Here is a 23,095-nt window from a genome sequence, read left to right as displayed (position 1 = left end):
TTAGGTGGAAAAACTGGCAAAGTACTTGGACCCGAATGATTTGGGAAGAATCAATTTTAAGGACTTCTGTCACGGAGTTTTTGCTATCAAAGGTATGTGCATATTTCTTAAAAATAATCCTGTTCAGTTCCACTAATGTTTCTCTGGTTGCAGAAAATGTAATGATCAAAGACATCCTCTCTTTTAACTCTGGTTATTCGTAGTGACAGTAGAGCAGCTCTGGGAACAGAGCCAGGATATTTTTCCTTTTTGTGCATCTCATCATGCATTAATGGTGAGCAATGCTAGAGTTTCTGCATCCATAGGCGCTTGGACATTGGTTTACTGCTAATTTTTATCAGAATAAATGTGTTGTGGTTTAAAGACAAATACAGCAGAATAAAGAGTAGCTTTGTAGTTAACCGACAGGGCCCAGGTTTGATACTTCCAGATTCTGATCTGGTGCTGCCACTGATTTACCTCAGGGAGTTAGGGAGCCCTTGGGCTTTCAGTTCTCTGCTAGGAAATTTAAGACTGTTAAATTCCTCTTGAGATATCTGAAAGGTATAATTAATTCAAGTTGTTAGGGTACTTGGGGTCATGTATTGGAAGGAAATAAGTTAATTACAGGTTGGTGATGCAAACCTTGAAGATTAAGATCAGGTGGATCCAACCACCTTCTTTCCAAGGAAACAGTCCTTGACATTGTTATGCTTTAGAGCTTAGCCTAAAGGCAACAAATAAAAAACAGTGAGGAGGGACTTCAGTTGATTTGCTGCTGATTGCTTTTCTAACTTCCCATAGTGAAATAATCCATCTTTTCTGGACACGTGGTGTGTTCTTTCTAAAGTGTTGCAGTGATGTCACAGCCCAGAGGCTTCACTTCAGGGACAGGGTGAATGTCACAGTGATCGTGGTGTGGTTCCAGGAGAAGCTGGGGAGTCTGCTATGATGAGATTATTTTGAAGATACAACGATGCAAAAACGTAAAACCACCGTACTTTTAATTAAAGTTTGTGGCAGCCAAAGACAGTGTATAATTAGGTAAAATTATAGTGAGAAGCTGCTCTCATCAATATTTTTGGAGACACCATCCAAGGTGACACCAATGTGTGAAGAGAAGGCAAGAGAAAGCCCAGGAAGAAAGCTATTCCATTTGTGCCCAGACCCTAAAGTCTCTCCTTGGGGTTTTCCTTGAGCAGAAAATGCTGTAGCAAACTTCAGTTCTAGTTTAAGACACAAGCTCTGTAAATCATCTGGTGTCTTCCGTAATTCACAGTCTAAAGATTCCACAAATGCACAAAATATGATCAGGAAGGGATAGAAATGACCCAGAACATCTCTTCCGTGGTAACTGTCCCCTTGTCCATGTACCCTCAGTGATGGAGTGGGCAGCTGCATCTCCTTTACTGTGGGGACAGCATGAGAATATTGAGTTATCAGGCATGAGGTCTTGGGGGTTTTCATCCCTGCTCACCTTATGGGAACTAATTCTTGTGTTCATATCCTAAGGTTTAATCCTGCAAAGATGTGACCAGGACAAACTGGTGTACCTTGCACTCCAAGTTTATGAGCAGCTTAAAGCCCAGGTGTGGAGCATGTAGGGTCCAGATCATTTGTGTGATGGTTGTTAGGATGTAGCTGTGAACAGATGCAGAGAAATCACCCAGTTCTGCAGCATCACCTAGAGCTGCCTTAGCACATCATTAGCATTTCAACACTTACACAGACTCAGTGCTAAGTGTTTATCATTTAAGCAGCAGCAGCTGTATCTATTTCTGATAAGACACTGTGCTGCATGTTTTCACAGCATTTCTTTAGAAAAACTGCTTCTATTGCTCACCTCACAGCATGGAAATTTTATTCATCTTTGGCTACCTGCCATATTTTCCTTAAAAATTAAATTGGTTATGTTAAAGTTCAGAAAGGGCATGTCTGCCTTTCAGAATGGAAAGCCTCCACCATGTTGTTTTAGTGCAGCCACATCCCAAGGGGAGTAGCAGGCTTATTATCTAACAAAAGCAATTTGTCTTGGCAGCAACAGATTATAAATATGATTCTTTGACATCTCAGCCTATTACAATTGCTTGGGGCAGTCAGATTAATAGAGCAAAATGAGATGCTACTATAAATCCACTGGGGTTTTCAGTAATAGAGTATGAAGTTATGCTATTCTTAGCAATGGAAGCCAAATGTTTAAATTCAAGCTTTACAATCCTAATGCCTTACTATATTTCTTATTTATGAGATTTCAAATTAATTTGTCTTAAAGATGCTTGCCTTTATAGTATGGTGATGAAATTGTTTGCTGCACATAGGTGATATAGTGTCAAGGTTTTTTAGTGGTTCAGTGCCTTGAATTTATTTAAATCATGAGGTTTCAGACATCTAAGAGCAACAGATTCAAATCAGAGTTGACCTCTGATGATGTTGGTTTGAGTATTTCATATCCAGGGTTGGATTTCTGTGAAAAGCTAAATACTGGAACTTGAAAAAATCCCAAACATCTAAGTCTTTAATGCTCTGTAACTGGTTGATAGAGAAACTCCTATCCCTGGATCTAAAATCTGCAGCTTGGCCTCTCTCCTCCATAAACCAGGGCATTGTTTAGTCTTGCATGGTACACATGAGAAGTGTTGTGTTCCTCTACAAATGGACATCAAGTCCATTGTTGGACTTGTTTCCTCCTGGAGCTGCATAAACCTCATGACACATGGGTCATGTATCTCTGCAGCAGCTGCTGGGACTATCAGGTGGAAAACAGTTCATTTCCTCCAGCTGGTGAGTAGCAGGAGCTGTGGGTAAGGATGAGAAATCTCACTGACAGTAGGACCTTGGGAAGTGGTGGAGAAGATTTGTGTAAATGGAGGTGAGTATTCTGGAGGGCTGAAGGTGCTGAAGGAGCTCCTTCCCACTTTGTCTCTGGGGTGGAATACTGGACAGGTATGGTGCTTGCTATTTATAGAAAGCTTTGCTTTTTCTGCTGGTCTTTTGTGGATTAAAGGACTTTGCCTCAGCATCTGTGCTGAGTCCCTGCTGTCCAGGCTGCTTTCCCCATGCAATTAGGCTTTGCCAGAGCCAGGGATAGGCTTGCCATCAAATTTAAAGCTTTGCAGCAATTTCATTGGAATGCCAGAGTATGAAGGTTTTACTTGTGCTCAAGCTGCCCTCTCTATCTGCTGCCTGCAGGGCTTTAATAACTGTCTGCCTGTAGAGCAATTGCCATGAAATAACACCTGTAGCCTCTTACCTAAGTGCTTTGTGGCACTGCTCAGAGACACTGAGAGCAGCCAGAATATCACTCAAAGGCTGAATTCCCATTAATTTCAGCAGGGTCAGCATGAGAACCATTACTGTTTGCTCAGCAGAGCCAATGAGTGTTTTTGCTGCTCTGAATTTATATTGTACTGATCCAGTAAATATTTTCTGCCACTTGTAATACTTAAAAGCTTGAGTGGAGCTGTTAATTCCCTGTGCTCTGCAGGCTGGTGGGTTCCACAGTCAGATATGTTTGCAGGACCAGGCTCTAATTGAGTCTGACCTGTTCCTTGTATTCTAAGATTTCTGTTGTCTTTCCAATAGTCTCTTTACTTTGATATTCTGGTTAAAAGTACCCAAACCCCGACTAATAAAGGGGGAGCTCCCCCTACTGCCCTCGGTGTTACAGCTCACCGTGATAAGAGGGTACTGTATGAACACGGATTAATACAGAATTAAAATACAAAGGCAGATGTATTCTGACTTTATAGCTTATTTTAACCATGAAAACAGTGCTGACTGCTGTGCAGTGTTTGGAGGGTCATGGCTTTTATAAACGGGAGAGACTGAGCCACGTCAGCACAGAGCATTTCTGCATTTCTGAATCTCTGTGCTTTAGCAGAATCACTGTTTTGTTCAGATGAAATCATACAGCCTGTTGTCTCCTGGAGCAAGGGAGTCTTTCCTTCATGTTGTAGAAGTTTTAAGGACATTTTAGTTATGCTTGGTTATGGAATTTGAAAATGGAGAGTTGTAGGATCTCCTTCATATTCATTAACAGCATGGAAGAAGCACAGCTGCGAATTTATACACTTCCCCACCTGCAGCAATAGCAACCTTTGAATCTTCAAAAAAGTAACACAGACCATTATGTGCCTTCAAAAATCCATCTCAGTGCTTCCCTAGATCCTGAAGCATCTAATTACTGCAGTTGGTTGGAAAGCTTCTAGAAGCAAGCTTATATGTAAGCACCTAAAAGTTAAAAAGGAGATATGTTTCTCTATGAGTTCCTAGCACTGTTTAATGAAAATTTCAAGAGTACAAATTTACCCAATGTTTCAAAGAAATGTTCCAAAAGGGATGTTGGCTGTTCTGCTAGCTCAGACTATGACAGGTTATTTGGACTGTGAAATAATATGAAAATAATAGAGTATGAAATTTGATGGTGTTTTTTCATAACAAAGTTTTCCAAAGCAGAATATTTGTGGCCTTCTGTTTCACTGGAGATTATTTTTTTTTTCCTTAATGGCTTTTAGAGTCTCATTCAGATGCTCCAAGCAAACATATTTCTCACAAAACCAGTGTCAAGTTTTGGCCATCTCCTTCAACTAATTATAAAATCTAATTTGCAGTCCCATAGCTGAGAAAAGTGTTGTGCCAGCTGTGCCCTGAAGATCCAGCACGGACTAAGAGATGGGTGTGTTGCAGTCATGTAAAAGGGAGTTTATTTGCCTATAATATCTAGGACCAGGACAGTTGCACCAGCATGGGAATTTCAGTAAAGCACATCAGAAAAGCCCAAAGTCTACATGAACCCATTTAGGTTTGTAGCTGTAGATCTCAAACTTCAATGAGGCTGTAACTGGAGCTGATCTGATGGATCTATCTGTTCTGGTAAGAATAACTTACTGACAGGGGTGGTGCTTGGGATGGCTCCAGGGACAAGGACTGTCAGTGAATGTGAAGAGCTGAGCTCTCCTGGAATTAATTACTCATGGCTGCTCAATGAACTGAAATTGGCTACTCCTGAAAGAACTTGAGAGTTTTCGAAGACTTCACTAAATACACTCTGAAACCATAAATTAGTCTAATACACCACTAAAGATCCAAGGGCAGATAAAGTGAAAAGCTCTTGCTGTTAGGAAAAATGCCAGAGACCAACTACATTCAATTAGGTAACCAGATTTGATTTCCTATAGCATTAAAATTGCTTAATTGCCTGTGAAAATTGTCTGATGTGTTATGGGTTAAATCTCCTTCTTGGAGCATTTGCAGGAAAGAGCTTTGCTAAAATTGAGTTTATTTGTGGCCAGAATGTCTGTTTGCAAATTGAATTTTTGTTAGGGTGGGAAAACCATTTATAAATAAAACTGGTTGTAAATTCTTAAAATTATCTCATAAGGGATATCATGTCTAGTACCTGAGTGAACTGAAAAAGTTAAAAGTTCATGTCTTCCCCTTCAGTGACTTGTAAATTACTTTCATCCTCTTTGCTTAGGAATGGAGATGACCCTGTTCTGGCCAAATGAATTGTGTTTGCTTTTTCATTTGTAGTATTAGGATAAATATTTTAAACTCAGATAATTTTGTCAGACCAGGCTAGAGAGTGACTCAGTGCTTTGTTAAACTAGAACTCATACACATCCATGTTTCAAAGAGTCTCTTGAGTGGACAGAGAAGCTGCTTCTGTGCTGGCTTATCAGGTGGTTTTAGCCAGGAAAGAAATTTCAGCAGCTTCTGGCCACTCCCATTTTGTGATCTGATTGTTTAGTCCTTTTTTCAGACACAAGCTTGCTGCCAGTCTGTGTCACAGTGATTTACTCTGAGCACAGCCTTTCACACTGTTTCTCCATAAAGGGCAGCCTTCAGTGGAGCTGCAGCAGTGGCTGCACAAGGACCTGGAGCTATTCCTGCCTTACTCTTTCCTCTCTTTGCTTCCTCACTGTTATTGCAGTGCAGATAGATCTTCTTGCCAAGTGCTGCCCAGAAATGTAGATGAAATTTTCCCAACTGCAGCAAAGGAAAGAGAACATTGAGCACATTAATATCTTAAGATACAAGTAGACATCCAAATGAAATATCTCTAATCAGCCATGTGAGTGGCTTTCAGTTCTACCTTTTCCAGGAAAATGAATTTATAGCAATAATAGGACATCTCTAGTGCAAGAGGCCCTTAAAGTAGCCAGGAATTATTCCTTTGCTTCATTGCAATGGGTTATTTTTGGACAGATTCTAGCCTTGGGTGCACACTGCTGCACAGCTTGAAAAATCCACCATGGCAGTTCTGCAGACCTCAGCACGTGGGGTTCTGCTCAGGAGTGGTTCTGCTAGCAAAGAACAAATCTTTGTCCAGTACCTTCCTATTTCCATATTGAGATTTGCCAGGACAAACCTTGATTTGTTGGTTTTTTCTGTCTGGACTGTGACACACTAATTTAGCTCACTGCACTTCCCAGGCTGTGTTCCAGTAAGAACATGTCCTAGGTGATAAGAGCACACATGGCACAGCATTGGAGCCACTCCAGTGTTCTCTCTTTATGTTACACCTTTGTGTAACCCTCTGGACTACCTGAAAATTTCAAATTATATTTAGATGAGGGGAGCAAAAGGTGAGATTGTATTGGCACTGTTGCAGAAAAACACTGAATAAGAAAGCTGATTCATCACATGACTGTGCATCACCTTCCTGGTGAGAAGGGGTGGTACAAGGAAAAGACCTTCAGCATCAGTCCTCTTCCAGAGGGAAGAGATTCCAATTTGAGTCCCCACAGGGAAGAGGAAAACAGAGAACTTACTATTAAAACTCAGTTCTTAACAGGGATAAAAAAGTGGCACAATCTTGAGATTCTTGAAACCACTGGATATTTTTTCATTGATTTGCTGGATGTTGGAACAGGTTCAGATGTCTGCAAGGTAGTGGTGATGTGGTTTAGGAATCTCAGAGGAAAATGGTCTCTCAGCATTTCCTTCTCTTCTTCCCTTTTTAATGGAATAGAATGACATGCAGATATTCCAGGAGGATGAAGAGAGGCAGGCTGTGAGGCCAGCTTGCATGCAGAGCAGGGCACAGGGGATACTGCCTGCTGCACACCCAGACACCTCCCCACTAACAACTCACCTTGGCAGAAGGAGACTGGCTCAGATGAACTTACACCCTGAATCTGCCAGCACCAATGGAAACTTGGCCTGTGACTACAATAAAAGCAAGATTTGGCTTTGTTTTCCATTTTAAGCTATGGAGTTTGGTAATCAAATTGGATCAAATGGCTGCTGATGTTCTGGAAATGGATTTGGGGCTTGGCCAGGTTCTGGATCAGGCTGTAAAAGCCTGGGTCAGGTGCTCTGGTGAAGAAGTGGTGAGGGCTGCACTGAGTCAGTTGGATGCAAAGGAGGCAATGCTTTTCTCCCCAGTGTTTTTACTGAATAAATGACAGGCCAAGAGCTATCATGAAGTGGTTCTCCCTAATGGACAAGGGAAATCAAAGAATGTGTTCAGGAGAGGAGACACAGAAGATTCTACATTTCAGACCCTGGAGATCTGGGAGCTGTTTGTGACTCTAGCTCTAACAGACCAGTCTGGCTGGCCTTTTGAAAGGAGGCAAGGTAGAAACATTTCTCACACCCTTGTTTTGGGCAGTTAAATCCTTATTTGAAGATCCACAACTTTTGTGACTTTTCCCCACAAAAAAAAAAAAAAAAGAAAATTGGAAGAGCACTGTTGTGAGCACAACTGTATTAGGAAAGTAAAGCTTGGAATTATGGTGTAAACTATTGTTGTTGAGAAATTTTAGAACACTGTAAACATGCTCTGTTCATTACACTAACCTGCATCCATTACTGTGTAGCACTTGGGTATTTATTTCCTTTTTGGCTGGAGGTAATTCACTTTAAGGAGTGGTTGCTCCATCTCATGCAGAGACCTTTTAGCAAAGCAGTTCATACGTGTGATGAGTCTCACAGTGGGTGCTGGCACGAGGCAGTTTGATGAGCAATAAGCTTTAATTGTTAATGTCAAAAGGTAGAAAAAATAAATGGAATTTTCCTCTGTGAGAGGACTAGCAAATAACCTTAGGCAAGCACAGAGCACTTTAAGTTAAAACCAAGAGGAAGAAAAGGATTATGGCTGGGTGGGAAATGTGACAGTTACAGGTAGGGCAAGTTGTATAGAAAGATGCTCTCTCCAGGCAAACAAGTTTAACATCTTTCCTCTGTCAGTCAGTAGATTATGTTTTTGATTGTTAATCCCAGATAAACTCCTCTTTGGGAGGTGACCCTACCACACATTCTTGCCCACTCACTTCTCCAGCAAAGTGGGTATTTAACAGCTTCATTTATCCTCATTTAACTGCCAGTACCACCTGAGACTCTCACTTTGCCGCAGAAGCTGAAAAAGGGAAACAAGTCTTGCTGCCTTTGTCCATGTGACATTTCTGAAGTCCTAGTGATGTCTCCATCCAGCAGGTGCTGCCTCAACATGTACCTGTGTGTGGCAGACAGGGACAGCACAGTGATCCCCCTGTTAGGCTTTTCCATCTGGTAATTTTTTCTGGTTTCTAAAGTACTCCTTTCCTTTGCAAGGGACTCCTCTCCATAACCACAACATGTCTTCATCCCTACAGATGTTATTCCTTCATGCAAAACCAGGAGAAAAGGTCAGCTAATGGTATAAACCTGTTCAGTTCACACTTCCTTCCATCCCCCTGTTTCCTCTGGCTCACCTGCTTTGGGATCCATGTGTAATATCACAGCCAAATATATTGTATTAGTGCTGGGATGGAAGGGAGGAATAACTGCTGGGCAATTGCAGCTTCCAAGTAGGATAGTGCACAGCAATGCTGAGAAGGTTTCACACAGCCTGGGCCCAAGGCTGTGAGCTGGGTGCTCTGAAATAACCTGGCCTGACATCACTGCCTTCTGCAGCTCACCCTGCCAAGTGGGGTCACTGGAAATCAATGAGGAACAAGGCATCTGGTGATTTCAGTGTTTCTATATTTGTCTCAGGTTTTCAGATGAGAGAAAGACTGAGGGAAATACAGACATTGATTTTTCCAGCTCTTAATGTGGTTGTTAACAAAAGCAAACACACAAGCTTCAAGTCTCTGGTTGCAGTGCATAGATACTTGCTTGTGAAACACTCTGTGACAGAAGTTTTTTTTGAAGGGGGATTTGTGACACTTAGGCATTGTCCCTTTGTTATTTTGACCAGAGAAAATTAGAAGCAGCTCCATCTGACACTGATGTGCAGTAGTTGGTAGCTCATGCCAAGCCTGCAAATCCAGTGTTTGACTCCAGAGCCTGGGTTTGGTTAGAGGTGGGTTGGTACCCCACAGGGTAGTTTACTGAGCCAAGCCATGCTCAGCTTTCAGTTTCATTGCAGGCTAGTGTATCCATGCTGAGATAATTGCACTTTTCAAGTTCCACACGTTAAATGTGTGCTGGGCAGAACTCTGAAGTCAGAGTTGTGTTACATCTATTTAAATAAATCCCAAAGCTGCCTTCCAAGGTTTTGTGCATACAGACTGGCTAGAAACCAGTGTTTCTTCCTCCATTGTCCATGTAACAGAAGATAAGCTCTTGGCCTGACCATTTTGTCTTGTTTCTCTTTGCCAGGCTGTGAAGAATTACTAAAAGATGTCCTGTCTCCTGAAAACTCAGAGCCCCAGCACTACCAGCCACAATATGTTGATTACTATTACCAGGTAAGAGAAGCACTGTTTCTGTCTCATGTTAGTGGGCTGAGGAAGCCTCTGGAGTGATGTGTAGCTGGATCATTGCAAATGTTGCTGTTTTACTTGGCCTATTGACTCTTCCTTCCTAGGTTCATGGCTGTCAGCAAGCCATCCATACTGTTTAACTGCATTTAACACGGGTTAACTGGTGGGAAAGTATTTAGCATTTAGGTAATGTTCCTCTTACAAGCCTCAGTATTCACCTGGCTGTGAAGGGAGATCCCTGTACAAGCTCCCTGGCACCTCACAAGTGGAAAACACTGGTTTGTATCTAATTTAATCAGTCAAACTTTGTAGGTGAACAAGTCCTTAGGGACCTTCTGCAGATAATAAACAGGGCGTCAGCAGCTGTTGGGAAGCAGAAACAATATACCATTGGAAATCTTTGCTAGTATTTTGGCTGGTGGGTATAGCATATTTTTAAACCATTAAAGGTCCTCATTTTTATCCTGAATTTGCCAGTGTCTTTGGTCTAAGAAGTAGAGCACTGCTAAATTTTCCTTTTAGCATCTCTTTGTCCCTTCTTCACTTTGGTTTTAATCACCTCCACCCATGTAAAGATTAAAGGTGCAGTGAGCATCATGCATTCAGAGAAGGATTGTGTGTCAGTGGTCTTACAGACTGCAAATGATACAGAAATCAACAGGAAAAGCATTTTGCCTTCACAGGTAGTGAAGTGTGAGGACAATTCTCATGTGTTGATGAAGGATGTGATAAGTGTGCTGGTGAGCTGCAGTTGGTTTCACTGTCCATACAAAAAATACAGAGACGTTTCCTGCACCTCAGTGCCCATCACCACTCTCCTTGTTTCTAAACCCCTGGTTTTTGTACCTGATGACACAGATACCCACCATGCTGTTGCTTGGTTACCTTAATAGATGCCATAAACCAAACTCCTTGGTTTGCAGTAGCTGATAGAGGCTACAAAATGCAAACAGGATCTGCACAGTCAGTGTTCCCCTGTTGCTACGCAGATGTGTCAGGCTGGTTCTGACACTCTTAGAATGCAGGTGACAGTTGGGTCTGTATTCCTTAGAGATTTCACATCTGCTGTCATGCAAAGATGTGCTGGGGGGAGCTTTTGAAGACAAACTGCAGAACTCTGCAAACTGCACCTCTTCTGCCATCCATCCTCCAGGAGAGCCTTAGGGTTGGAATTGCAGTTGCTAATCCTGGTAACAGCTGCTGAGTTTCCCATTTGAGTGCTGAATTTGTGCCTCTGGAGAGGGAGGGGGCAGAGGGTGGCCCTCCCTGTTCAGAAAGAGCTGATCTGACCCTGCTGTGCTGGAAGCCTTGCTGGTCACTCCTGATGTCCACCAGCCCCCTGGATGGTCCCTGCAGGGGGTGGCATCACTGCAGTGGGGTCCTGCACAGTGTTTGTCCACTATAATAGACACAGTGTGGGATTTGTGCAGCCTGAGAGCAGAACCAGGTCCTTCCACACCTGCCCAGGCCAGGTGAGCTGTCGCGGTGGGGAGAGAACAGGGAATGGTGTGCACTGTTGTACATCCCACACTTATCCCACAGCTCTTCTGCACACTGCTCTCCAGAGGGGCTGGTTCCATCTCCCATCTCCAGGTCCTCCAGGTGCAGTTTGGAAACTGTTCGCTAGATGTCAGCTAAAGACTGGGAAAGGGCGTGAGCAGCCTCGGCTCCCGCCTCGAGGATCCTCTGCTGTGGCAGGAAGTTGGAATTTTCCAGCTGATGAAGCAGAGGAGAACTGAGGGTCAGCAGATTTGAGGCTGTCACCGTTCATGGTGTTTGTTCCCCGTTCCCAAAGAAGAACATATGGCAAACACATACACTGTCCTTGCATCTCCCAGACCTTCATGAGTGTGAATTCTTGGTGCTGTAATCAAGTTTGTGGGCAGCTCCCATTGGCACAAATGTAGTGGCCTGTCTAATCTCATTTTCAGCCCAGTATGCCCTTTGCATGTCTCTAATTCTCAGGTGCCCTCAAATTCCCAGGCCGGAGAAGGACACAACTGCTATGATGGTACAAATAGATACTTTAAAAGGGAATGCATCTTTTTTATTCCATCCAAGGGGCTGGAATAAAAAGGCAGGTAGTTACACAAAGGCAAATACTGAGCTGGTTCATTGTTATGCTGTCTCTGCACTGATCACTTGAAAGGAAGTTTCCCCTGTCCTCTGCTTTCACTTTTACTTCCCCTCCCAAGAGCCCCCTCCCTGTACTGTAGCTTTCTGAAGCCCAAAGGCAGCAAACTGAGGAGGTAAAGGTAATTCCAAGAGGTGGGATGAAGTGACAGGAGCCACTGTGAAGTGCTGAACTGGTCCAGCTGTTTGCATATGTTGAGTCAAATGGGGAAGAAGAAACTGCCAAGCCTCCAGCCTTTAATTAAAATCAACTGAGTGCAATTAATTTAAAGGGATACATAAAACCCCTTGATAACAGGAGCTTGGGGCATTTCATTTGACATTTTTTAAATGGTCTGATTTTACTTTTTGTTTTTCTTCAGTGTAAACAAAGAGCAAAAGCCAACAAGCTTTTAATGTCTGAAAACTTTGTCAAAAAAAAAAAAAAAGGCAGGGAAAAAATCCTATTGTGTATGCATTTCAAAATGTAAGGGCCATTCCATGGAAGTTTTTTAATGGCCTGCATTGGGAGGCTGTGTGAGTGATACCACAGGCAAATGGTGAGCTCTGCTGTTGAGTTCAAGGCTGTTAAGGTGTGACAGGCAGAACATAAAGAGTGGAACTTTTATGGGTTACTAGAGGATGTCCCACTGACTTCCATCAGCATTGATTCAGGCTGCAGACTGTGTTTTCTCTTTGGACCAGAGACAGCTGGTCCAAAGAAACTTAGGAGGATGGGATTGCAGTTAGGAGATGGCAGTTCTAGAGCCCTTCAGCTTTGGGACATAGAAATAAACCTTTTCTCTCTGTCTGTGAGTTGAGTCTGTTGATTTGGTTAAAGTCTGAATTGTGCTCCATTTGAGGCACTGCTTCAGTCAAGTGCTGTTCATTAGTATAATTTCTGTCTCTCACAGCCTTTAGAGAGGTAATAGAAATATTCAGAATTTGCCAGAAGCCAATTTGTCAATCCCAAATTCCTTTCCCAGTGTTTGCTGCTATGGCCTCAACTCTTGTTGTGGCTTCAGTTTGAAGTGAGACAAAAGTCTCCCTAGTCCAGTTTGCTTTGTGGCAGGCATCTAGTAGCACTTCAGAGCCCTTGGATAGCCTTTTGGAGATGGTAACCAACACAAAATCCACAGCTGAAGCTTGTGTGTGAAAAGGCAGGCCCAGATTGAGCCAGCTCAAACAAAGCAGAGTGCCTGTGTCTCAAATTTCCAAATGGCTGGCTCGGAGCCTTCCCGGGCACGCAGCCAGCTGGGAGCACTGGCCACAGGACTCACAGGGAGCTGGGCTGGCTGCATCTGCAGCTCTCTGGCCAAGGTTTGCACTGCAGGCCCTGAGAAGCACTGGTGTGGGTCTAGGTGCTCTTCTGTCTAAACACCTAAGTTTAGGGAAATGGAAATCAGAACAGGAGCTCCTTTGTCAGCTCTTCACCTGGTGGATTTTGGCTGTTCAGATTTGAAGGGAGCCTGAATCTAGACCACCCCAACAGGTGACAGAAGAGGGGCTGACTGACAGATCTTGGAGCCTCTCACCATCAGCTAGCAGGGCACTTCTGAGTGCTCCTTGTGAAGGGACAGGCTCTTTTTACATGTCAGTTGTTGCCTTTTCATCTGGAATCAATGGCCAGAAGCCATATGTGCAAACCCAGTGGAAGAGCATGTTGTAAGGAACAATAATGGCAGGGTCCTTGTTTCAATCAAAGCTGTTTGTTTCTTATTATTTGTTGCTGTATTGAGTTGCCACATACCTTTTTTTTTTTTCTGTTCCCATCTGTAAATAAGAGTGAGTTTGTCTCTTCCCAAAGTACAGGATGATCGCTGCATATCAAAGGATGAGCTGTCTTTTCAGTCCTCTGTGTGTTCCCCTGCCTGCCAAGTGATTAATTACACTGTATGAACAGCAGAAAAATTGTTGAAACATGACAAATAAATTGTGTTTGCCTCTGGGATGGAGCTGGGACTGCTGGCTGATCTGCTGCTTTGAAAATATTTTCAGTAGCAATTAGGAGTCCCTCACCAGCTTCTGAATAAAGTTTTTTCCCCCACTAGCTGCTTGAGGATATCTCCAGACACCTGTGTCAGAGCAGAGGGGACCTTATGAAGACACTGTGATACAAATGGGTTTTTCACTAGGCTGTGGAAGAAGGTAGCAGGAGGGCCTGAAACCAGAGTATTTTGAATTTCAATCTCATATATTCTGTGTTTAGAAACAATGACTCCACCATGACCATCAAGTTGCCAGTGTTTTTGGAGAGAATAACTGACCTCATTTGTTAGAAGGTTTTTCTTGATAATGTTTTTCCTAACATCAAACACAAATGTTTCCAATCTTAATGTGAAATCCACCTTTCCTTCCACCTTCTGTGGCAGCAATAGTGGAGACACTCCTTCCTATCTTAACAAAAAGCACACAAGGGTCAAGGTGGAAATGCCTTTTCAAGCAATGGCCAAGAGAAGAAGCCGGTCAGCGTGGTAAGGACAAGCAGTATTAAACACATCAAACTGAAGCTTTTTTCCCCTCTTTCTTATCATCCTCCAGTTTTCTGCACCACCCACACGCTCTCAGTCCCTGTTGGCTCCCATTGCGTTTTCAGCCCTGCAGATGCTCAGTGTCTGTGTGTGAGGATTCCCCTCCCTGTGCTCAGGACCTGGGGTGTTTCTGCCCCCCTGGGATCACACAGTGCATGTTTGCAAGTTGCTCCCCTTGCCAAGCTGCTGGGGGGCTCCTGTGTCCTGCTGCCCCTATGGGACCTGGCACATCCAGAGGTCTGTGTTAGATCTAGTGCTCCTAAGTCTGCCAGGTTCTCCTTCCCCTTAGCTCCTGCTGCATCCCCTGGGAAATAAATATGTTCAGCATCTCCAGAGATGGCCTTTTGAGAGGCCCAGCCTCAGGATTGATCCCAGCCCCAGCTGAAATTGGTAGAAACGCTTCTTAGACCCTGGCAGGTGTTAGATCAACCTCTGGGCTTGTTCCCAAGGTCGTTGTCTGAATCCTTTCTGGAGGGGTAAGGTGGGAGAAAAGCTTGCTAAGTACAGCCATACAGTTATAGAGAGAAAGAAGTGCCTGTTCCTGGGCAGGATTTGACACAGGCAGTGTGCACTGTCTGCACCAGTGAGAAGTTTATTGTAACCTCTGCAGGCAGTACTCTAAGCAATTCATTTATCCTTTTTTTTTTTGAGCATCAAAAAGCAACATTAACTACAGCTGCTGAGAAACCCCCAGTGAGCAATTACCCAGAGCAGTGAAGAGCATGGTGTGCCACCATTTGGCATTCATTTACAGGGAAATTGCCTGCTTTCACCTGGTGATATTCTGAATTTTATTTTTTAGGTTTGTGCATACATGCAAAAATAACTGTCCTTGGTCAAAACACCTGCATAAAAATAACCTGCCTCTCTGGCTGCTCAAGCTGATTCTGAAATGTTGCCCTGAAGAACTGCTGTACTGAGAATGAGCAGTTCTGCACTTGGGGCAAGGCAGGCACCTTTCAACAAAATAAATGCCAACTCCTCCAAACACAGCCATAAACGAGATTGAAGATTATTTTCTTTTTTTAAAACCAGCTTGAATTTTTGATTTGGTGGAACATCACACACTGACATTTTTAAAGGGGAAATTACTTCGCCCCTGACTCATTTTTGCTCAGTTGTGGTATAAAATACACATAAAATAACTCAAAAGAAATAACACACTCTGGTCTGGTCAAAAATAATTATTCTCTTTCTCAAAATGTATTTTGGGTTTTCTTTAGAGAGAAATCTGAGTTTTTGACTTTCTCATCCTGGGCTAGGTCAACAAAAATACTCTGAGATCTTAGAGCCTGTAGGCTGGAGAAATCTTTTCCTGTGAAGTTCTTGGCACAGCACCCCAAATGCAGCCCCAGTGTCTGAGGCCAGCAGGGCTGGGCAGAGAAGGCACAGCCCTCAGAATGGAGTGTCTCAGTGCAAAGTGTTGATTCAGGTAGGGCCCTGTGAGAATCCAGCATCTGGGCTGAATCTGTGACAGTGCTTTTGTACAAATTCTGCCAGTTAGCTGGTTTAAATTTTAAGCACCTGCTCTTGCAGGTGAGCCACTGTAATAGAAGCATAAATCAGTGAGGGGCCAAAGATTGTTTGCTTCCCCACAGGGTTGTGTCTGAGTTAAATTTTACTGGTTTTTAGGGCTAAATTTGGCTGGGTGGTTTGAGACAGGGGGAAGTGTGACTGCCTGGTTCAGACGTCACAGCTGTGACTCGGCTCCAACTGGAGCATCCTTCCAGGCATCCATAGCAAAGCCATTTTGTACACTTATTGTTATCTATAGATCTCTCTTTTTTTTTTTTTTTTTTGAGTATTTCTTTTCTGTGACCCAGGTAGAGTTTTGTATAGCATTCAGAGCTTTATCATTTTGAAGCCTGTCACACCTCTCTTTGGCAGAACCACTTAATAGACATTTTCTGTATCAACCTGAATTTTCTTTCTGAGTCATTATCTTCAACCTTTTAATCTGCTGATTTTCTGACAGAGCACAGTTTTGGGGGTGTTTTTTCTGAAATTGTCAGTTGCCATGGCAAAATATTCCTCCCATCCTTGGATAAACCAATTTAGGCTGTGGCACAGTCTTTAGGTAGAAGCTGTGAAATGACTGAAAGCTAAAAGTTGGTCTCTTTTATTGAGGAGGTCTCATCCCTATTGATTTAGTCCTTCAGGTAAATATGGCTTTGTGGTTTTGTGCCTTTTTCCTTTTGTTTGATGCGCTGAAAATCTGTCCAATTTGTGGTGTGTCCTGAGTACAGCATTCTTAGCCACAAAAGCAAAGAAATATTATGGCAGCACTTGCCTTGCTTTGTGTTCCTGTGAAAGAAATGCAACTGCTTGGTCAGAGGGTGGTGAGCAACTCCTGCCTGATACGCAAATACAAAATATCTGTAATAAAAGTAGCTCTATGAGGGCAGGGCACAGAGCATTCACTGGCTTTCTTGACACTTGCTTGACAGGGAAACCTTTGTCCTCCACTCTATAAATTGACACTGGTTCTTTCTTACTTGTTTACTTGTTTTGTTGGGTTTTTTTTTAATTTCTTATTCTACTTTGTATCATTTCTCCTTGCTGCTTGGGGAAATTTCTGCTTCATTTATGGAAGATTGTGGGACAATGCACAGTTGTCTTCTTCTTGGAATATTTACAGTGATAAGGCTGTGAAATTGAAGTATAGGAGGTTTTTTTTAGTAAATAACATTGGTTTAAATTAGTTGTATTTTTTTATTTGTTTGTGGGTTTGGTTATTGTTTTTTTTCAGAACAAGAAATTTCTATGTAAATGTGTAAAAGCTGGATGATAAAACCAAGATTCCAGGTTACTATGAAACTGTAAAGAGAAAGTCAACCACAGAGGGATGTTCTAGCTGATAAAACCAGCAAAATACCTCATTGCACAAGCAAACAAAAAGGATCTGACTGCTTCTTTTCTCCCTTTGAATTTCTCTGACAAACCTGAGAGCAGTGTCATTTTTTGAAAGTAGCTTCTTTCATTTTTCAAAACAATAGCTGCACATACTGCTAGAAACTTTCCCACTAAAATAAAAACATTCTTCCATGGGTGAAATCTTACAGGAGTCATTTCTGTCACACAGCTGTTGCTGTGCTGAGACAGTGTTTCAGGGTTCATTATTCCAGTTGCCTCAAGAATTGCCACCAAAGTGACCCAGACAGTTCATGAAATTGCCCAATTCTTTTCCCAGTTAGGAAAGCTCCAGGACACCTTTCCCACGTCCTTTGTCTTTCACGTCAGTCCCAGCTCTTGCCACATCCAAAGTCCCCACAAAAGCACATGGTCTTTGTCCTGCTCTCTCAGGTGTCCCCCAGGTTCTCCAGGCATGGCTGTTACCTGGTCCTGCTGTGGGATCTGCCACAGCAAAGTGTCACACAAGTGCCACCATGGCAATGTCCTGCATCAGAGGCAGCAGAACTGTTTACAATTAAACCAGTACTCAGCTGGGCTGATGGAGCGAAAATGAGATCTTGATTATCCTATCTGTTTTTAGAAACTGGAGAAGAATCAAAAGGTAATTTTTTTTTTAATTTTTTTTTTTTTACATGCTGCAGTGTAGAATGTCTTTGTCTGGGTGGAGGCAGCTTTGCCAGCACTGTCACACATCTGGGCTCAGAGAAGCAATTTGTGACTGAACAGGAAGAAAAAGTAGGCCAGCCTACAAGAGAGTATCTAGGAATTACTCCTGAGGGATTTGTGCTACACTGCCTCCAGCAGCTGAAATAACAGCATGAAATTGCGATTAAAAATTAAGAAGAGATACGGGCTATTTGACCTTCTTTCAGTCAGGGACACAGAGGCCTTGCTAGGATGGGAATCACTGAAATGCAGCTTCTGTTGAGCAATTATGTGCCAGCAAGAGGCTGCTGAGGTTCATCCTAAGCTCCATGGAACAGGGAGATCATTTCTTTCCTTGCAGAACCAGTTTCAGCGCTGGTTAAAGTGGAGAGAAACTGTCCTTGCTCCAACAGCTACAGGTGAGAAATAGGAAAGAAACTGTCAATTGTTACATTTTCTGAGTTTACAGAAAGCTAGGCAGGATTAATTAGGCCCCTGAGAGGCTGTGTTAATTAGGATTTAATTTGCCAAACTTGCTATTTGGCTCACCTTTTTACCCAGGCTGTTAGTGTAAATGCCCAGCTGACTCCAGCATCAGCTGGGGAACAGACCCTGAGGCAGAGCAGCCTGTTGGGGTGGATGTGTACCCTGATCCCAGGCTTGTTTTGGAACTGGGTTATGATAAGCTGCTGGAAAGTGTAAGTTGGAATAATAACAATAATATAACCATGGCAGTGTTGACACAGAGCTGACGCAAATGCTGATGAGTATTTTGGGCTGACAGTGTAAATCTGGTGGCTCAGTCTGGACCACCAGGGCTAGGAAGGGTTTGGAAAGGGAATGCACAACTCAGAAAAGGCATATCAAAAAGGGTGATTCCTTGGAGCTTGTGCCAGCCTGGGATAACAAAGTGTTTGACTTTGCAAGAGGTTTTGATTTGTCCTGAGCTGTGGAGCCTGAGAGTCGGTGAGGAGACAGCCCTGGTGTGAATCCTGCTCCTTTGTTACCTCTGGGCATCAGTCTCTGGTCACTCCACAGATTGTCTGGGGAAGAGGCTTTCTCAGAGTGTGTTTGTGCAATACCACTAGAGCCAAGCAGGATCATGACTGGAGGAGAGAAAGTTTGCAGGCTCTGCACCCTTTAATAGGTACAGCAAATACATAAATATGGTATAAATACATCATAGAGTTTTGGCTACCCATTTGTATAGAATAGTGCAATATTTAGGTAAATTGTCTTGCCCACAGTAGAAATTTATTCATAGCACTCTAACAAAGCCTGACCTCATTTAAAACGGGGAGAGCTTCTCAACTGACTTGGCTGTGCTGCCACCTTCTTCAACTGACAGAGAGGATGTTTGTCTTATTTTGGTGACAGAATAACAGACAGAACCTTGTGTATTTTTGTATATTCTCCGCAAGAAGTTTCCTATATCTGTAACTGTTCTGCATTTATTACTGCCATATGCATGTTGAAAAAAGTATTGGTGTTTGTTGCTTCAGTGAGTTCTTAATCATTGTGTCCTTGAAGTCTAATGCCATTGGGGAACATTTCTGTGGGTAACTGGGGCATGTGTCTTTCATCAGGTGATGGACATATGGTTACAATGCCCCGAGGCACAATCATGGAAAGGTCTAGTGCATGCAAGGTGGGAACCTGTCCAGAATGGAGAGGGGAGCCATGAAGAATTGTTTGTCAGATTCTTAGATGATAAAAATCAATTTAAGAACATAAGAGAAACAAGTCTGTGTTCCTGCTGAGCTGGTTGGGAGTTTTTTTCCCACCTTGTAAGCTTTGGAGACTGTTACAGTAGGAGCTTTACCCATATATATCCCTCCTTCCAACTCTTACAGCTCCACCTTTGGCAGGGTTCTCTTTGGGTTTTCAGAGTTTCAGAATTTAAATGGCTTGTCACTCCTCAGAATATTTCACAAACTAGTTATTATTGTGAAAAAGTGAGGAGACCTGAATAATGAATGAAGTCAGTATTTCACTGCACCTCTGAGATCTGATTTTTATGGAAATCAGTAATGCAGAATATTTTATGAGACTAATAGATAAATATTGCCTTTCACAGATATTTGTTTTCCTCTGAACTGTTCAGCACGAGGATCAACAACCATCCCACTATGAATCACACTTTGCAGGGTTATCTGCCTGTGAGAGCTGCCACAGGTTTGTCACCTGGGAAGTTGTTAGTCAAGTGGCAGAGTAAATCATCAGCTTTCTCCTTACACTGTGTTTTGAAACTGCACTTAAATGTTTCTGTTTGTCTCACTGCCAAGCAATAGTGAGATATTATGGGGAATTATAAAAGGGAGTTTTGTGCAGTAAATTCAGAGTTCAACTGTTCTCTACTACAATTCCTTGCCTATAAAAGAACTCTGAGGAAGCCTTCTCAGATTACTGCACCCTGAGAAAATACTGCCATCAGGAGACATCCTGTGTCATGGTGTGGTTCTCATATCAAAGGGGAAGGAGTTTGTGCTCAGATACTGCAGAAGGTGCCCTGCCAAGAGTGACTGATACCCTGCTGGTTTACAAAGAAAAGTTTTAGCAGTGAAATGTACTGAATAACACAGCCCCATGTGCTTTGTGGGGCAAGGTCCTAGGGCTGGGGAATGTCCTGGAGCACTTTCTCTGCAGTTATTGAAGGTCACTAAATTTCCCCCATAAACAAAATCATCAGATGCTTCCTGACTTAGAGCCAGGGCATTACTTGCTGTACTGTTGAGGGCCATGCTTTTCCTCTAGCTTGTGTCTAGTCTTACTAAATCAAAAACCTTCACAGGAAGAGACAGACTCTCTTGATTGTATTTTTATAGTGCCTGTCTTATGTTCCTTTGCCTCTCTCCTGGGAGAACAGGATCACTTCGTTTTAGAAGGAAGACATTGGAAAGGGAAGAAAGCAGCACTAGTAGGAGTATTTCAAGATTTACTGAGTGGTCATATTTAGTTTGACTTAGATACTTGCATTGTGCATGGACTCGCCTTCCTATGCAAGGTCTTCTTTCCTGTGGGGGAACTGATACCCAAGAGAGGAGGGACTCTCCTGAATAAGCTCCCAGGGGTTCAGACTGGGTAAGGACATCCCCTCTCACCTCTGTTAGCATGGCTCCCTGGGGCTGGCATGGCAGGTCTGCCTGGGGAGGCACCACGTCCCACTTCCAGGAGGCTGGGGCTGCCCTGGGGCTGGAGCTGCCCTGGCACCCCTGAGGCTTCCATGAGAGCCCCTGGATAACAAGAACCACGTGGAGCACACACCTTCCTGCTTCCTGAGGCACTTCACATCTGTAACTGCTTCTTGGATGACTCAGGGGCTCTCAGAGTTTCCCCTGTGCTGACAGCTCACTGCCTCAATTCTCATGGCATCCCAACACTTCCACACTTTACATGATTAATTAGAAGGGAGAGGTGAGTGTCAAGGGCAGGGATCAGTGTTTAAGAGCAGTTCAGTGTTTTAATTTGAGCAGATTATGGAAATAGAATGTGAAAAGTAACTAGAGATATTTTGCTCCCCGCTGAAATGGTAAAGAAAGGTCATATTTAGCACAGGGAGGGCCCTTTCCATGACCTGTTCTTTACAGCACATGGGGCACTGCAGGCCCTTGGCTGGACTCAGCCCACAGCCATGGGGTATCTTGGTTTTCAGTGGATGATTCCAGTCTGCACTGTAGGTCATGGTGCAGGTGCTGGCTGGGAATCTTCTTCATTAGCTTCATTTCCCTCTAATATTGTATATTCAGAAGTATCTGTGCAGCACCAGGCCATTGACAATACTGCTGATTACTTCACATCACTATTTAATTAGGATGAAAGACATGGAATGAGCAAGCGGAGATTTTACACTTGGGAAAGAAATTGATTTATGGAACAATCAGACTGTTAGCTCCAGCAGACTTTTCTTTAAAAAAGTCACTTTGGGATTGATTTAAATCAGGGAATTTGTACAAAATTATTCTTCTCAGCCTGTGATTGCAGAGACCCAACAATGGGGCAGAAGTGGATCCTCTGCTGCATTCTGTACTGTACCTCAGGAGTGAGGAACTCAAGCCTGGACTTAGCAATGCCTCAGTGGGACCCCATTGAAAGACCTTGCCTGGGCCATACCTGTTCAGTCACAGAGCTCTGCTGTTGCTATAGCAAGGAATTTCTGTCCTTTGGTCAGTGTAGAATCACCTGGGAGTTAAAACTGATCTAATCTAAAGGCAGCTAGGGGAAGTACCTAGGTGCTGCCCTTCCTCATGCCTTGTAAAAATGCAAATACCACCCAAAAGGTGCAAATCAGTCTGAAAGGTCTGGATAGTGTTAATATTGTTACAGCCTTGCCCACACTCGTGAGCTTTGTTGGGCAGCTGTACATTTCTGCTGAAGCTGGGAGTTTTCCCTGAGGCATCCTGAAATAAATGTATGAATTGAAGGTGTCTTGCTTCCTACAGCAGATCTGCACCTGCTGTTCCCTGCTCCAGGCTCAGCCCAGCACACCCAGTCTGGCATCATCACACCCTGCTCTTGCCAGGCTGCCAGCAGCCATGTGAAGGCCTTGCTGTCTGACACCAAATGTCTCCCAGTTCCTGTTCACAGTGAGACTGAACAGGGGTTATGTTTTTCCTGGGATGTCTGTGTTTGTCGAGGAAACTTCGTTCTGCTGATATTTATAGTCTTAGTGCCTGTGAAGGGACCATAACAGAAACAAAAGGCTGTTCTGTCATTCTCTCAGGCTGCTGCAGCACTTGTTGCCCAGAGTTCCTGTGGGGAGCTGGAGGTTTGGCTGAGCTATAGCTGGGTTGCTTTTTCTTCCAATTTCTGTAGCTAGAAAAGGGAGTATTTCTGTGACCAGGGCAGAGAAGTTGATACAAATACTTGGCTAATGAACATTTGTCAGCCAAGAAAAATTAATTCTACCTTCACTGCTAATGAAAGGTGTATTTGGAGGGACTCTAATGCTAAACACAGGACCAGGAGAGAAAACAGCTGAATTCATTTTCTTATTACTACAAACCTCCCATGATTTTTGGGACGAGCAGCTGAACCATGCCCTCCATATACCATGCTGTCCTCCCTATCAGTAAAATAAGGATAAAACTATAAGTTCTGACTGTCTGGATGGCAAGCTGGCTGGCAGGGCACATTCACATGACTGTAGTTGCCAGCTGTACTGAGCAGAGTAGCCCCCTCCTCTTATCTCTTGTCCAGCTCCAGAGAACTGTCATGGAATTAACA

The 23,095-nt window shown here is 43.3% G+C and overlaps 1 protein-coding gene across 3 annotated transcripts in view; it reads left to right on the top strand.

Moving 5' to 3' along the window:
* RAB11FIP4 (RAB11 family interacting protein 4) overlaps positions 1-23,095 on the top strand; it is a 121,367-nt gene that overhangs the window by 37,754 nt on the left and 60,518 nt on the right. For 2 of the 3 annotated variants that reach the window (XM_066566076.1, XM_066566075.1), the window contains exons 2-3: positions 5-92; positions 9,568-9,656. In XM_066566076.1, coding sequence (XP_066422173.1) covers positions 5-92; positions 9,568-9,656 — 177 coding nt within the window. Of the gene's footprint in view, positions 1-4; positions 93-9,567; positions 9,657-23,095 lie in introns of those variants that run through there. The other variant, XM_066566077.1, reaches the window with a different exon arrangement.

Source organism: Molothrus aeneus, chromosome 26, assembly GCF_037042795.1.
Source record: "Molothrus aeneus isolate 106 chromosome 26, BPBGC_Maene_1.0, whole genome shotgun sequence".
Lineage (NCBI taxonomy): Eukaryota > Metazoa > Chordata > Aves > Passeriformes > Icteridae > Molothrus > Molothrus aeneus.
This window is presented reverse-complemented; position numbering and strand designations above follow the sequence as displayed.